Below are 17393 nucleotides of genomic sequence, written 5' to 3'. Positions count from 1 at the left end.
AGCTATCTACCCAAGAGCAATGGGAACAGTGACCTCTTTTACAGAAAGTATTCTTTAGGATAAGAACCTTAATTAAAACAGGGGAAGTAAAGGGAGAAAAGGAGCTTAAAACAATAAAAGGTGCCACACCTGTGATAATTTGTCAGCCATCTTCTCATTTTGAACTCACACTTGCTCTATCCCTTAAAAGGGAGCATCTCCTTTAAAAGCCGCTTTCTCAAGAGATTAAATCACTGCACGTCCTTTATAGTGTTTTAGTTTGGTGAAGATCAGATTTGACAGACTAAGGGAACTTGCAATTTTTGATGCCCAGTGACAGCAGTATATTTCATTACCTTTCAAAACCATACCAGATGTTCCTACCTGCATTAATGTAATGCTCCCTCAACACCAAAGACCAACACAAAAATAACTACTCATCACTAACAAAATAATATGTAAATAAAAAGAGGGACTCAGTATCTTTGAATAATTTTCCTTGGATAATTCTTTGGATAACGTGATTGTTCTTCACAGTCCTTTGGGGAATCACATCGATGCCATGGCTGCAAGCAGCTAAAGGCTCCCGTTCCCACGGTGCCAATCCAAGCCACCCAAGAACAACTTTGATGGATGGAGACGTCACTGGGGACTGAGGGGGCTCAGTCCGTTCTGCTGCCTCTGCTGGCTGGGAGAGCGCTGATTTAGATTCACCTTCTTTCTGGCTGGCAAAGACTGGCAAAGCAGGGAAAGACAGGGGTTTTCTTCCTCTAAGAGGAACTATCAATAATTTTAAAGATACACCAGCATTTTTTTACGGAAGCGTGTGCTTACCTTTAGCACTTGGCACAAAGTCTGGTTAGTTTGACTGGCGTCTCGTCTTCCTCTTCTTTTGGCTGTTTGTTTCCCAGCATTGCTGCTAATTTTAATTGCCGTATGTCAGTCTATGCTGAAGACTAATGAGGAGGGAATAAAATGCTGCAACACGGTGCGTTGCCTATCACCTGTGAACAACAACAACAAATAGGAAAAAACAAAGAGGAAGCGTGAGTCCCGTTCATCCTCGGCTGTTGGTGTACTGTGTAACACGGGAAAAGGACTTGGCTTCTCTCTGTGCCGTGCAGATTCGCTGCCGTGTCGTTGGGGGTCATCTCTTGAACATCAGCGCAGAATTGCCCACAGGCCACCCCCAGGAGTCAGACCAATACCCAAAATACAAACACACCCCAGGCTGTGAGACCATCAGTTGCCCTTACACTAAGTATACGATTATCTACAGTTAAGGGAGATTTGTAATTACTAAGATATTACTGTTAGTTCCCATTGCATTTTAACTGCAACATAATTAATAGAAAATGGGGGGAGGGGAAGTAAATGTTGTAGTAGTACCTCATTAACCTGCTTTCTAAAACAAAATACATGTAGGTTGTCTTTCACTGGAAAGAATGTTTATACACTAATATGTTTTACAGAGCTGATTTCTAGCTCCCAATCATTTTAAAATAGAATTCAGCACTGCAGCGATTGCCAGATATTGTTGAGTTTAGCTTTTTCTTTTTATAGTAACAATGATTTTTCCAGAAGGTTTGGATCGAGAGCTCCTCGACCCTGAAAACAACGCGTTTTTCCACCCCATTGCAGCCGGAGAGCTGCCGCTGTCTTCCACACACAATTCCCCTTCGACTCCCCAGACTTGGAGGGTGGAGATGGTCGAGGCGGCGATCAGCAACCGGACCTGTAGAGAGAGAGGTGCCCTCTTTTGGCCAAAGGGGGTAGTTTTTCTTGCTTCGCCAGCAGGGGCATGTCACCACCTGTAGATTTTGACTCGTTGACTGCTGGTGGCTGCCAGACGCCCCGTCACCTTGGGCGGAGGGGGCCGGGGGCGGACGGCAGCCCCCCGCGGGCGGTCGGGCCTCGGGCCGGCCCTCTGAGGGGTGGAAGCCGCGGGGCAGCCGCCCTCCGCCGTCCCGCCCCGCCCGGAGCCCCGGGAGGACCCTCGGGGGCCGCGGCCGCGCCTCGAGCCGAGCTGCCCTCGGGTGGCCATGGCGCGGCCGGCCCGGGGCGAGAGGAGGGCGGCGGGACGAGCTGCGGCGGGGCGAGCTGCCGCCGGTCCCGCCTCGCCCCCCTCTCCCCCCCCGGCAGGCAGGAGGCGCCTGGCGGTGCCTGTCCCTGCGCCCCGCTCCGACGTGCTCGGGGCGGGGGAAGGAAGGGGGATATGAAACCGGCGGAGACGGCGGGGCTGAGGGGGCTCTGCGGGACGGGACGGGCTGTTCCCTCGCCCGCAGGATGAGCCGCAGTCCCTCCGCCGCGGGGCCGTGGCGGGCGCGGCGGGGCAGCGCCCAGCCCCCGGGGCGGAGGTACCGGCCGGCTCCCTGGAGCGCCGCTCGCCGCCGCCGGTCTCGGCGGCACCCTGAGCTCAGCGCCCGCGGCCCCGCGCACGCCTGGCGGGCGGCGCCGTGATGCCCGGCGGCGGCGGGAGGGCCCCGACGTAGGGTGGCGGCGCGGCGTCGCGGTCCCGCGGGGCGGAGGATGGCGTGTGGCGGCGGCTGCTGCTGCTCCAGCGCGGGTCGCCTGAACGCGGACAACGCGCGGTTCCTCCTGCTGGCGGTGCTGATCGTGCTCTACATGCTGTGCGGCGCCGCCGTCTTCTCGGCCATCGAGCTGCCCACGGAGCGGGAGGCCAAGGAGCGCTGGGAGGAGCGGCTGGAGAACTTCACCCGCCGCCACAACCTCAGCCGCGCCGAGCTCCGCCGCTTCCTCCGGGAGTACGAGGAGGCCAGCGTGGCCGGCATCCGCGTCGATGACATCCGACCCCGGTGGGATTTCACCGGCGCTTTCTACTTCGTGGGCACCGTCGTTTCCACGATCGGTGAGCGGCGGGACGCGCCGGCGGCCGCGGAGGGGCGGGCGGGGGTCGGGGCGGCGGCGGCGGGGCGAGGGCGGCCGGGGGTGCGCAGCCCCTTCCCTCCTGCCCGGCTCCCCGCGTTGGCAGAGGGCTTCGTGCCGGTGCCGGGCACGGTCCTGTCTCCTCGCTGCTCCTTTTTCCCCCCTTCCTCCCGTCCAAGAGGGAAGCGCTACGCTTGTGAAAGCGCTCCCCTGTTCAGCGCCCCAGAAGCGCTTGGAAGCCCGAGGGCTGGTAGCCCGGCGGGATGGTCGCCCTCCGGGAGGGCAGGGCAGCGGCTGACAGGCTTTTCCCCGGGAGTTTCGCCTGCCTGAGCGGAGGAACCTGGCTTCGGCGTGCGGTGGCAGACTTTGTGAGAGAACAGTCGCACCCAAAGCCGAAAGCTTTAAACAAACGCCCTATGTCTTTAAATTCTGGGAAGTCCCTTAGATCTGGAGGTAGGTGGCTTCATAAGGCTGTAAGCTCAGAAGGGACCTTTCTGAGGATCTAGTCTGGTCTTAACAAGAACTGTAAAATAGATTTTGTAGCGTCCAGCTGCAAAGTGTAGAACTTGGAAAGGCTGCGTTTCAAACCACTCACCTTCTCGCTCTTCTGGCTTTCTGAGGCAGAATCAACAAGTCGGCGGGCGCTGCTTATTTCGGTTCTGAAAAAAAAAAACCCAAGTTTGTTCAGGTTGAAGGAGCCCTCAGGGGAAGGTGATATTGAATAGGCATTCCGGGAGGGGGGGAGTGGACGAGAGTACATGGAGATGAAAAGGGACAAGCAGCAGGAACTGACATAAGCACCCCAGGGAGCCCGGGGGTGTCAACAGACAGGCTTCGTTGAGGCGGCCGCGGACAGCTAAAAGCCCCGGAGAAACGGAGATTGCTTTCTTTAAAAGACAGGCAATCTTCTGTGCATTTACCACTGTGACAAATGGGGTCACTAAGTCTTAGTGATGGTATCTCCAATTCACATCAGTCTCCCTCGACGTGTGAAACTAATTACCAAGTGCAGTTCTTCGGGAAATCTCCGTTGAGGCTTGTTGCCTAAAGAGGAGGTTTGAGATGCCTGGCTGTATGTGGGACGTGTGAGAGTTTGTGCTGTCCTGCAGTTTGTAGAATACCTGATGCTTTCCGTTCGTTCTGCTCAACCTCTCCCCAATACTGAGTTTCTTAGGTCTGGAGTTAATTTTCTTGTGAAAGGTGTCATCAGGCTGCTTTTTTATTTCCTCGGGGCATCAAGATTTGGGTGTTTTTACGTCCTTACACCTTAAGTCTGTCAGACTTAAGAACTATGCTTAAATGTTCTGCTGATCTGGTAATTTAAAGTAACTTATAACTTTGTTGAGCTCATTTTTGCGAACAGCTGTAGTTTGTTTGCCATTGTAACATGGTGTCCTTCTTGTATGATCAAAATACAGCGTTGATGCTGACATTTGCTACAGCCATAAAATCGTAGTAAAGAGAGCTGGGACCAGATCTCCAAAGTCTACGTGGTCCACCTCTGTTCTTAGAGGAGGTCAATTATATGTGACTTTTTTTTTTTTTCCTGATAGATGTTTGCCCAAGCTGCCACTTTGAACCTGCACTGTCGGAGATCCCACAACTTCCACAAGGAATCCAGCCTTGTGCATTATTATCCTCACCAGAAAAAAAGGCTTTCCTGCCGTCTACCTGTCCTGGTTTGTCATCGTTTTTATTGTCCTCAAACCAGGACACTACCTTACTGCAGTTCAGTGGCTTGCTTTTTTTTTGTCTTACGATCCTTCATACCTAGAGAAGGGCCTCTTAGGTACTCAAAGGCCATTGTCCTGTGTCCCTTCAGGCTTCTTTCGATTCAGAAAGCCACAATGTTGTAACCTCCCTTTGCGGTACTTCTCACATGTGTTAACTGGTATCAGTAGTTCTTAGCATTAATATTTATCTTATATACGTGAGATTGTTAAGGGGAGAAGAGTATCTGTGGTCTTATTAACCGTATCTGCTTGCAAACACAAGCAATCCACTTACCCACGCACACTTTCTGGTAATTTCTCTGGTTTTACTGATTTCCGTTGCCCACAATTTAGAGCTTCATCAATGTTTCTGCAGAAAATGTTTTCAAGAACCCTTTTCCCTTCAGTTTGTGTATGGTCTGGAGACTTTGGGGATTTACATCTTGTCCCTTCTTTTGACCTGGCCTTGCTCTTTCTTGGCCTTATCAATGGTGTCACTTTCTCAGTGTCTTTTATCAATTCCATCGTGCTTTCTTAATCCCGTCGGTGGCATTGCACATTTTCAATCGCGGCATCCCTCTTCCTTAGTCTCAGTAGCGTTGCTGCTTTGTGGGACTGATTGTGCATTTCGGGTCTTTATCTTGGCGGGCTGGGCCCTCCGGACATTCACAAAACTGCTGTTCTTTGGCCACGTCCCCTCAGCTGTGCCAGGCAGGGGTGTTCTGCAGGCTCTGCAAACACACACTCGTTTTTATCAACCATTCTGAGGTCCTAAGAATAGATTTTGTTTTACACATCTCAAATCAATATTTTTGCTCTCTTCTTGGCCCCTTTCCGAATGGTCCACATCTTCTTTCGTGTCCCAGTACAGTGCCCCAAAATTAATGTATTACTCCAGTTGCGACCTTGCTAGTCCTGAGGAAAGTGGAAGGATTATTTCATGTGTTATTTAGTCAGTACTTCTGGTGTCTATATACATTTCTACAGCTAAAGAAAATTTGGTGCCTTCAATTCAAAGCACTTGTTCAGGAATACGTACTTTTATGACATATTCCTAATATAATCTAACCTTCCACTCTCAGTACTATATATTGGTATAGAAGCTTTTGATCTAGCAGCTAAACTGTTGTAAAAGCAGTCATCTTTTATTTCTTCTGTAAAATTTATATTTTTTTTTCTCTTTTACATAGTGGAAATTATTTTGCTACTCTACCAGAGTATTTTTTTTTCCTGCAGTAAATAAGGTGAACTTAACCACTCCGATATACTGCTAAAGCATTACTCAGACATTACCTGTAGCATCAATTGCCTTCTGTACTCTAGCTAGTGAGAAATACTATCACGTATTTTTGGCTTTGGGAGGAAAGAAGAGAGCTTTGCAATACCTAAGGGAATAATACTGTCTTTTTAATCAGGATTCACGTAAAATGTTTGTCACCTAGATATCAGAGCATGATATGAGTGCATCAAGTCAAGAAGTCAAAACTATATATAACCAGCCTATTTTCATTTGTGAAGAGAATACAAAGCTAAACAGAGCTCAACTAACAAAAAAGACATAACTTGTCTTTTTTTCAGTTCAGTAATTTAGATTTTGTTCCATAAAAGTGTTTATTCCTATCACTGCTCAGTCTGTACGTCCGAATTTAGATGTGCCGTTTGCTTGGTGTGATCCAGCAGTAAGCACTAAGTTTACCTACAATAACTGGAAACATCAGGAATGTAAGAAGGTAGCCACAAATACTGCCTGCCCAACCGGGAGACTACCTTGACTAGGTAGTGAACCAAAGGAAGAAGACAGGGTTGAAGCCTCTTCATCCCATGGAGGCAGATGCCTAACTCTAACCCGCAGGGAGGATCTCGATGGGTGTAAGCGGGCTCCTCTGTAAGCCCACTTTGGTTTCCGATTAGCCCTTCGTCACATAATATGGTGTCCCTTTTGCGTAGAAATGTGCTCATTGCCTCTTGTGTTTTCTGTGTGAGCTGTTTATAAGCAGTGAGGCAAAGGAGGAAATTCTGCCATCTTTGCAAAACGAGGTACATTTTCTGGAGAAATTATCAAAATTTGCATCCTTCTTCTCTGCGGGAAGCTGCAGCATGTTGGGCTGGGGCTATAAAGTCTTGGTGAAAGGTGAGAAAAGAGATTTGTCCACCGATGGACAAATCTGAGGCCCAAGAGGTAAAATTTCCTGGAGTGAAGGGTGAGATTTTTACTGTAGAGCGTGACAAGCAGCCACACGGCGTATTGTGCAGAAGGGGCAGAAGGAGTTGCAGCATCTCCTTTAAGCAGCCTGGAGAGGGTTGCTGAGGGGCGCGTCGTTTGCTTACAGGGAATTCTTCACAGGGTGAGGCAGCCGCACTGCCCACGTTACAGCGGTCTGGCGCGGAGCGAAGGAGGGAGCGCTGATCAGTGCCGGAGAAAGGGCCGGTTTCCCTCATTTTCACCTGTGTAAATGCAGTACCTGCTACGGAGTGGAGTTACGGCTTGTGTGGAACAATGCCCAGCAAACCACCAGGGAGCTGGCCTACTGCTTGTAGCCTTCATCTCACCTCGTCTTCACCATACATGGAGTGAACAAAGGGTGGCAGCTGTGCTGAATGTTCCACCCGGGGCCAAGGGCCTGGCTTACTCCTGGTGTCACAGAGACCAAAGGATGAGCCATTACCTAACCGTACCATGCCTGAATTATTTGAACTTGTACAGCACAAACTGCGTTGTTGTCCTAGCTAACATTTTTCTTCTTTAAATATTATTTATGCTGCAAGCAGCCCTAATAATTCAAAACGACCTGCTTTAGCCACTGAGCCATAACCAGGCCTCTGTAATCCCAGGTGGGACAATGAGATAAGCTCCCAGGAGCTAGCATTTTCTTTTTCATGGATTCATTCAGTTGCTGTTTTTTTCTAATCATAGATTCTGGTCTTCTCTTTCCTCTTGGTGAGCTGACACTTCAAGAAGGTTGTACATATGCGGCAAGCGTGTCCTGCCATTTAGAGGAAAGCAATACAAGTCAGTGCTTTTAGTAATGCTTCTAGCTGTGCCCCTCATTCATTAATAAAGTGTAAGTGTCATCTCTCTGCTTTACTTTATCCAGCCCAACAGTGAGAATAAAACTGTTCTTTGACTCAGAGAGGTTAAGCTCATTTTTATGCCCATAAAATGTATTGTCGTTCTTGTCCCTGTCAGTTGCCTAATCGTAAACTTCAGAAGACACCATCAAACCCTGAATCCTGTCCCAGATGCAACCCCCTGTACATTTGTTTTAAAGAGATCCCTCTTTTCCTTAAAAACAGTGGTGTGCAGCTGTTGAATAAAAGCATAGTGATTGCAGTTCTGCCACAAGAAGGGGAGTTTGGGTTTTGATTCCCTGTAGTGACCACGGCTCTCACATTCTGCTGGTTCTTGATGAAGGCTGCATTTAGTGGAGGGCAATGTGTACATAATGTTCAGTTTTATGGATCCTTTCCTTATGCCAAGATGCTTGTCACCAAGGCTACTCTCAGTGATGGAGACATTCCTGTGAAGAGCTCCTTCTGAGGTGCCTCCCTTCTCCCTGGTATGATGTACGGAATCAGAGCACGCAAGGACTGGATCACATTCCTGGAGCCACTAAGCCTCTTGAGTCCTTTCCTGGATATAAAGTCCATTTTGTTGTCTTGCCATACTCATCAGCAGAAGAGCAAAGATTGCACCAGGATGTTCAGATTCTCTTTCAGATAAACAATTAGGAAGAAAACATTTAGTTCCAGCAAGCTCTGTTGGAGGTAACGTATTGATGGTTTCCATGTTTTCTTCTATTGTAAAGTGGCCAAAAGTATAGGAATACCCCAAATATCAATGCAGGTCATGACTCCTTGAGTTAGTGTGACACCCACTCTCTCTTTCCCTTTAATGTACCACATCCTGCAATCTCTGACTTGACAAGCATATTCTACTTGTAGCCTGAAAAAGTGAAATACAGGTTACTGAATGTCATGTCTGCTTTTGGGATACCTTAAAAATGATAATTAGTTTCCACGATGACAAAATATTCAGAGATCTCTAGTTTCAGTGCAGAAGACTAGGAATTCTGATGGGCAGAAATAGTATACAAGAAAACTTCATAAAAATGTCATTGCAGTAATGATGTATCGACAACTGTGGTAACTTAAAAGTGAAAAGTGCATCTGGCTGAGTAAGCAACGTTGAGCAAGGAGATGAAATTTAGAAGGGAACATTGTGCTTTGAAATATTTCACAGATATGCAAGAAACAAAATGAAAAAAAAGTATGTTACCCTGATTGCTTTGGAGGCTTTTTTTCAGAAGGTATTGAAACAATCCTGCTGTCCTTCGTTGTGTAAATAGAACAGAACAGGGTTTAATTTTTTTTCCAAATAATGTAGCGTTTGCCTTAAGAGGACTGCACAGAGGATTTTAATTAAAGATGAAAAAAATATGTCTTATAGGAGAGGAGGAATAGATGTCTTAGGACGTCTGTCTGATGTTCTCCCACAATAGGAGAAATAGATGTCTTAAAAGTGGAGCTAGAAAAGAAAGAGGAACAACAAGGCTTGCCCCGTGCCAACAAGAGGAAACAGACAGCAGCCAGAAACAATGAAATTAGAGGCAGCGAAGAACAAGGAGGTTTATTTGACCTGCAGGGAGTTGGCACAGTGAAAAAAGGAAAAAACGGAAGCATGTTTCCTCTCTCATTTTGATACTTTGATACTGTGTTTGCCAATAAGGGGTGCTTAGGCTGATGCTTTAGGGAAGTTGCAGGTTCACTATAAACTTTACTGAAAGGTTTCTGTAATATATGACAGATCTGTATAAAGCAAAAATGTAGGAAAAAATGCGAAAAGGAGAACGGCGGTTATAATGACCAGATGGCCACCAGTCTCTGCTATACGCAGAATGAAGTAGAAATCTTCAAAGTAAGCCATGTAATAATAAAAAGGAAGTACAGAATTAAATCAACCTGGAAATCCTTTTACAAGCAAGATCTAGAAAAGGTACAGGAGTGATAGCCTAGCATGTTCTCTCTTGGACAGTGGTTAAAACACAAGGTTAAACCACATGGTTGTAACCCACCAGGTTAGGGGAAAGGCCAAGTCAGTTCTCCCATGTAAATTTTATTACTTCTGTTAGTGCAAGAGTCTTCACATCCAATTTTACAGAAGATATCTAAACCAGGTCAGATGAATTCATACATCCTAATGTGTCTGTTCCCCTGCCCTGACCAGAAAAAAAAAAGCTGAGGTGCCAAGTGCAAAGGTAGATAGTTATACTGCTGGTGTCAAAATTTAGGTGAAATAAATCCCACCCTAGAAATCTGGAGGTGGGCACCCAGGCAGTAGCAGAACCAAGTCAGCACAGCACTTCGCAACACTGACGATAACTTCTCTGCCACAGGTTCTCTCTCTCTTAAATGAGGTCAGTAAGTAGTTAAAAGCACTCTGAAGTCTGTAAAGGAAATTATTTTAACAGTTACACCCTCTCAAGAAGATTTGGATTAGGTTTTTTGTGAAGAGCTGGCAAGATTGTCCAGGGCATGACTTGAACATAATAGGGGGTTTATCTATTTACAGGTGTATGCACTGGGAGAGGAGCACTGGGAGTTTTTGAAAAATAAAAGCAACTTACTTAAAAGGAAACCTTTCTGGATTTGACTCTATCCTAGTTTCAGTGGAAGTGCAGAAGGCAACTTCTGTGACCAGAGAGTGGCAGAGTTCATTATTCTTTAGAAGAGGAGGAGGAAAACCAGGGGATTTCAAGAGCAAAACTTTTAATCAACTTGGAGATCTGCAGTGTGCAATCTCAGAGGAAGCAAAGCTAAAGAAAAAATTAGTAAAGGCAGGCTAGCAGTTTTCTGGACAAAAGATATGAATGATGCTGGCTCAAGTGATCCAAATGTAGAAGGAGGACAGGAACTGTAATAAAAGACGAACATGTCTAAATTTTAAGTGTTCTTGATTTGAGTCACAAGAAGGAAGCATATAGGAAGTGGATAGAAAATGAGATTGGTGAAGACAAGTGAAAGGAATAATATGGAAATGCAGGAACAGCCTCTCAAAACGTGATGCTATTAGCAAGGGGTTTCAAGGGTGATGTGAACTCACTCATTCATCAGCATAATACTGATGAGAAAGACTAAGAAAAATATTGGTCTGCTGTATAGAAAAGAGGAAGAGCTCTCAACTCCTGATTCCAAGAAGGCTAAAATGTTTAATGCCTTTTTCTGCATCAGTCTCCTTGAGAAGGTCAACTCTGAACTGAGGCGTGGTACAATTAACACTTGTGATAAAGGGGAAAGTAAAAGAGGGGGTTAGAATCCCTAAATCTGTCAGATCGTTTCAAATCATTTAAGCCAACTCAATTGCATTCTAAAATATTCAAAGAAATAACTAAAGCGATAAGGAGCTCTTTGGCAACTCATAGAAGGGGCTGAAATTCCAGGCAACTTACAATGGCAACTGTTTTGCCAGTTTTTCAAAAAGGCATGATGACAGAAGGAATTTAAAAAGAAAACTCTAGCTCAAACAACTTAACCTCAATTCACTGAAAATTACTTGAATGGGTAATCAGATCAACTATTTGTAAACATAAAAATGGAAACAAGGAGTCAAGTAATGATCAACATGAAATTACCAAAAGTAGATCTTGCCAAATTTAGTTTATTTCATTGTATGACAAGGTAACTAGCCCTGTGGATAAGAAATAAGCAACTGATATCAGATATCTTGATTTTAGCCTAACTTTTGACATTGCCTCACATTTGATAAGCAACCTGAGGAGATGCGGTTGTGATGAATTAGCAATGGAACCAGCTGGGAATGGTATTCATTGGCTAGTTTTCACTGGATCTCTGTCAGAATAGAAGGATGTCTCATGGGGTCCTGCAGGGACCTGCCGCCTGTGTCTGGTCCATAACTGTTGCTATGCCTTCGTAAAAAAATTAAAAAAAACCCACATTGAAATGTATGAGGAAGATTGCAGCTTAGTATTTCCACTGTATGCTGTACTGGGAAGCATTGTCTGGAATACAGTTTTCAGATTTGGGCTGCTTCACTTGTAGAAATGGGGTCTAGAAGGAAATGACTGGTATCATCAGACATCTAGAAAACAGAACTTACGCAGAAATTGGAAAAAAAATCAAGGAACTTGCACAGCTCAAAGAAGGGCATCAGTGAGGGAGAACATAATATATGAAAATACGACGCAGGAGGGATTGAATACACTATTCTCTAAGTGCATGACAGCTAGGACATAGGTTATTTGGCTTAAATTGCAACAAAGAAGATTCAGGTTGTACATTAGAAGAAGTTTCCTAACACTAAGTAAAGTGAAGCAGTTGTGCAGTCTCCCGAGGAATGCTGTAGAGACTTTATCATCAGCGTCTTTTACACCCAGGTTAACCAGACCCCCCGCAAGAATGACGCTAGAATCTTTAGTTCCATCACTGGGCAGTGAATGGACAAGACGACATTTTTTATGCCTCTGTCAGAGCTTTTTTCCCCCAGGCTCTATGGTAGTATGTATTCATTATCCCTGTTATCCTCAAAAAAAATAATAACCCTTCAGCACACTGCATATAGAGTCTTGTTCTTTGGCAATTTTTCACTTGTATTTTTAGAAAACAGATAACAAAAATTGTGACAAATTTACGGGTAACTTCATAGATTTTATTTTTTTTAAACCATCAGAAAATCAAAGCAACATTTTAATATTAGGATGAAACAGGCTTTGACGTGTGCAATTATGTTGCCCTGCTTAGTATACATCTCAAATTAAATAAACTTTTAAACAGCCTGAAATAGAAATGATCGTGCACTGAGAAGCAATTAAAGCAGTGAAATCAGATATAACAATATCTTTACTGCCGCTGGAATGAAAAAATACAACGAACAACTGGGTGCCAAAAGATCCATCAAAACCATAGCTAAAAATAAACAGATCTTTACTTTGAAGAACTGTACGGAGATAAGTAAGGAGCTAAGTACTTTGCTGGAAGTGTCTAGTTTGGCAGTTGTAATTAATCGTACCTCCTTCTGCTAGTGTCATATATACCAGTGTGACTTAGACACAAAGAGCAGGAGGGAAGTACTGTTATCCGTCCTCAGCAGATGAAGAATTGAGGCAATGAAATTCCATTTAAACTGGGCAGTGGATATTGTCCACTGTGTCCTCCAGTCCTCCCTTCATCTGACACTTGGTCAAAAGAGAGGCTTCACAAAATAAACCACTGCTCACTTCGGGGCTCTACACTTGGCATTGTTTTCCTGAAAAAACAAGGGGAAACCATGGGGGGAAATAAAGGGAAGAAGGTGTCCAGGCATGCCCAGACCTTGCCTTCATAAGAGCGGGACGTGTCTGAGACCACTGCTGTGAAATCCCACCTTTCAGACACAGATAAGTCTCAAAATTTGAAATTATTGAAAGGCCTAAATTATTTGGATGGCCAAATCCTATATTCAGGAGTGAGTTAGCACAAACTTTCTAAAAGTCCATACACTCCCAAGCCAAGGCATTTTTTGCACAAAGCATGGCTGAAAATGGAGCATAGTCCTTCAAGTGGGCATGCAGCAGGGACCTTTGCAGGAGATCTGTGTGTCCAAAGGAGATATTTTGAGATCACTAGGTGAACATTGGAAGGAACATCGCAGGCAGTGCTGGACTGCCCAGCATCCATCCCCAAGCTATTTACACTGCAGCCCTTTGCAGAAAGGCGAGTAGATGAGGAAATGCACCATGCTCATGGCTGCTTTTGCAGCTCCCTGGCAAAGACTGAGCGTACAAATACCAGGCAAAGGAAAGCTCTGGTAGATGTTGGCTTTCTCCCAATGGGACGATTGGCGAATGTGTCTGTTTTCCAGATAGGCCACTCTCCAGTCTGCTCACCTTGTGAAAAGATCTCCTCCTTGGTATAGGTACTAGGTACTTCTGCCTAATACGTACTTCTCATAGAATGGTTTGGGTTGGAAGGGACCTTAAAGATCATCTAGTTCCAACGCCCCTACCATGGGCAGGGACACCTCCCACTAGGTCAGGTTGCTCAAAGCCCCATCAACCTGGCTTTGAACACTTCCAGGGATGGGGCATCCACAGCATCTCTGGGCAACCTGTTCCAGTGTCTCACCACCCTCACAGTACAGAATTTCTTCCTAATACCTAATCTAACTCTGCCTTCTTTCAGTTTGAAACCATTACCCCTCATCCTATCACTACATGCCCTTGTAAAAAGTCCCTCTCCAGCTTTCTTGTAGCCCCCTTCACATACTGGAAGGCCACAATAAGGTCTCCCTGGAGCCTTCTCTTCTCCAGGCTGAACAACCCCAGCTCTCTCAGCCTGTCCTCATAGGAGAGGTGCCCCAGCCCTCTGATCATCTCTAATTTTCCAAGCCAGAAGTTTCCTGAGGAGCGTGCCACAGGCTGAGCTGGAGATTAATTCTGTATGTTAGAGCACAGAGCAAACGAGGGTTTTCTGACTGGTGACACATGCAGTACTAAGATTTCCTATTTCCTGGAGGGAAAATTACTTTTTTTAATTGAAAGCAAAAGCATTATCAGGGCTGAGAACATTAGACGTGCCATGAAGTGGGATAAGTTGGGGGCGGTTAGGCTAGGTGACGTTTAAAGGTCCCTTCCAACCCCAGACTATTCTATGATTCTGTGGTAAGTTGGATGGAGAAAAGGAAAACACTAATTTAAACAAATTAGTTGCTGATTATGGGAGCAGTGTTAGTTTGTCCAGTGGATGAATGGCAGAAGTAAAGAGGGTCCAGGTATACCAAATCGTGAGATTGTTCAAAAAAAAAAAAAGAGACAGACTATGTTGACTTAAGTGATTAAAAGCTAGTTGGTTCAACTAATGATTTATATTATAGTTATTCATATACAATAATTATTTTAACTTGGATTGGCCCACTTACGTAAAAAGAATGTGAAAGTTTTGCTAATTAAATCATAAACACTGGGACGAAGGGCTGCAAACTTAAATCCCAGTATTAGCTGACTGTCTTAACTGGATTTTAGAATATTGTAGTCAAGATATAAAATACTGAAAATAAAGGCTTCGATTACTGTTTATGTTTGCTCATATGGATAAGAGTATTTATTCAGTGGAATTATTACAGCTGATAAAGTGAAGCACTTGTTCAGGGGATTGATGCACCATCAGTTAATATATTAGAGCTTTTTCAGCACAGTAAAAGATACTTCAAAACAGAATTGTTTCAATATTAAAAGTAAAAAAAAAACTTTTATATATGAACAGTATTCTTTGAAATATTATTGTATTATTTAGATAGACAGAAAAAAAATATTTAGGATTATAAGACTGGGATTTTTAGAGAGTTCATGTGGCGTAAGTGTTCCATTGATTCACACTGCCATCCCTGAAGGAAGAATATAGCCTGTGGAAGTGTTTCGGTCTTCTTGACTTGTGAAAATTCAATATATCAGAAGGCGCTGTCGATTGCAAATATAGCCCAGGCTTCATGCAACCTCAAACCAATTTTGAGTTTGAGGTGATTTTGTTCTTGCAGTAAGAATGTTAATAAGACCCCCGATGTGATTTTATTCACACAAAAGAAATGACGACTATTTTAAGTGTGACACTTTTTAATAAAAAGTAGTTCTGCTGAAAATCTGATAGTCTTTAGTTATTAGAAAACTAAAGAAGTGGAAAGTATGTATTGCTTCAGTGTAAAACTGTAACATCATAAAAAAGCAAAACAAGTAGCAAAACATTACATTTAAATGTACTAAAGATGCAGACTAAAAAAGTTTTCTATTTTAAGCCTGTATTTGCATCCATTTTGTACTTTTCTGCAACACTCTTTTGCCGTAATTAGTCAGAACTTCACAGCAACAGCTGTCCAGCCTTCTTGCTAAAATAGGCTGTTCCTTGTGTACATCCGTACTCATGGTTCTCTTATTTATGCCAGCAGTTTATGTGGAGCCTGTACAGACAGCTGAGCTTTGCCCATCCTCTCTGGTAGAGGATCATACTTACCACCAAACAGGCATGATAACTGAATTCCGTGTTCTTAAGCACACACATAAAGTTACTTGTATAGTCAATCTCAAAAATCTTAAAGGTAGTTAGGGCAAAACTGGCATGTTCCGTGAATTGCTTGGAAAATAAGGAGATGTTCTAGTTCAGTTAGAAGCAGAAACTGATTTTTTTTCTGAAGTTATTTCTGTAAAAATATAAACGGGATAGTGCTGTTAGGGTTGACTCTTCTCTTTAAATGCAACTTTTCTTTCATATTGCGGATTAATTCCTTCCTTTTTTTTTTTTCTGTTCCTTTCTTTTGTATTCTCCCTACATCACATCTCTTTTTCCATTCCCTGTATGCTGTGCAGTGGCACTGTGGTGCTGTTTCTTGTAAGAAAAATTATATTTTGTAATGGCCAGTTTCTCTCTTTTTCTAAGTAGGAGTTAATTTTGTTATACAGGCTGCCCTTCTTCCTTTCATCTTTTATGTATAATGCTTTAAATAGGAATTTTCATCTGCCCAAAGAACTACAGTGTGCATTGTCCGTCTGAGGCTGTAATATTCCTCGTTCATAGAGTAAACAGGTGCAAGCCTGGTCTGTAGCTTAATGAGAAGGTTCTTAAGACTGTCCTGCGTGCTCCAGGGAGCAGTACTGGCCGTTCCTTCCTCTGAAGTGCTGCCTCACCACAAATTCAAACACCCTTCTGCTGAAAGGGATGCCGCCAGGTGGGCTGTAAACCAAAGCCTCGTGTTATTGGAACCGCCCCGGCACCCTCTGTAAGAGTAAGACTTTAGGCTTGCCCATATTCTAATTTGGATGCTCCCCAGTACAGGTACGTATAAGGAATTCTCCCCGCATTTGCAGCTGGACCCTGTATTCTGATGCCATTCTCTGATACCTCATGGGTTTTTGTTCACTGTTGCATTACAGCCTTGTTTTATGGTAGGACTGCAATAGTTCAGTGCTGGCGACAATATCCTAGATAGTCTAAAAAAAATAATAATTTTGGAAGGAAATGTGTTTCAGAAGTTATTAGTATTAAAGTACTGCAAAGAAATGAAACATTTACTCTTGAGGCTCATTTGCTCTTGAGGGCCATTGGTGACAATTTCAAGTTTCCCCACATTTGCTCCTTCCAGTTTCTTTCTTTGGAATCTAAAAGAGCAGAGGAATAGGAGGTAGCGTGTAACAGTCTTGTCATAACTAGATACTAAATACTTTGTAATTTATGGAGCAAGAGCTGGGTTACTGCTTTGCAAATTGTCCTTTTACAAGAAGACCCGCTCCTGTTTGTTAGCAGTATTTTTTCTCTGTCGCTCCCCCCGAAAGAATTGTCTGCAGCTTAGAGAACTGATTCAGGAGGGTATTGGAAAAAGAAATTAACTGGGTGAGGTTTTATTGCAGAAACTTTGGAACTGCTTTCTTGCTGTATTTGAAGTTGAGCATGGAAATAACAAGGTGGGTGAGTTTGCAATCAGTTTAAAAGCCGTCTTTTGCAGTGCATTTCTCTGTGGATTGTAAAGTGTTTGGCTACTCAAATCAAGGACAAAATACTGTTTTGTGAAATAACATTTTATTTAGTCTACAAGTCTATGTCATAACTTGAAGAGGCTGCTGCACTGAAGGGCGGATAATTTTAAGGTTAATTTTTTGTCTTACCAGCATTCAAGGGGCTGAATTCAATGTTTTATACCACCTGTCCACAGAGCATTCTCACCCTAAAGAAAACACTGGCACAACTCAAAATACACACAGAACAGATCTGCTCTGTTTACCAGGGGATTTCAAAGTCATGTTTCAGAGTAGACTTGCACTTTAAAAATCAAGTTTTGCT

The 17393-nt window shown here is 44.2% G+C and overlaps 1 protein-coding gene across 2 annotated transcripts in view; it reads left to right on the top strand.

The window, feature by feature from the left end:
• Window positions 1–2217: 2217 nt before the first annotated feature.
• KCNK13 (potassium two pore domain channel subfamily K member 13) overlaps window positions 2218–17393 on the top strand; it is an 84461-nt gene continuing 69285 nt past the window's right edge. For both annotated transcript variants that reach the window (XM_063332263.1, XM_063332264.1), the window contains exon 1: window positions 2218–2848. In XM_063332263.1, coding sequence (XP_063188333.1) covers window positions 2509–2848 — 340 coding nt within the window. In that variant the 5' untranslated portion in view covers window positions 2218–2508. The remainder of the gene's footprint in view (window positions 2849–17393) is intronic.

This window comes from Chroicocephalus ridibundus, chromosome 4, assembly GCF_963924245.1.
Source record: "Chroicocephalus ridibundus chromosome 4, bChrRid1.1, whole genome shotgun sequence".
NCBI classification, from domain to species: domain Eukaryota; kingdom Metazoa; phylum Chordata; class Aves; order Charadriiformes; family Laridae; genus Chroicocephalus; species Chroicocephalus ridibundus.
This window is presented reverse-complemented; position numbering and strand designations above follow the sequence as displayed.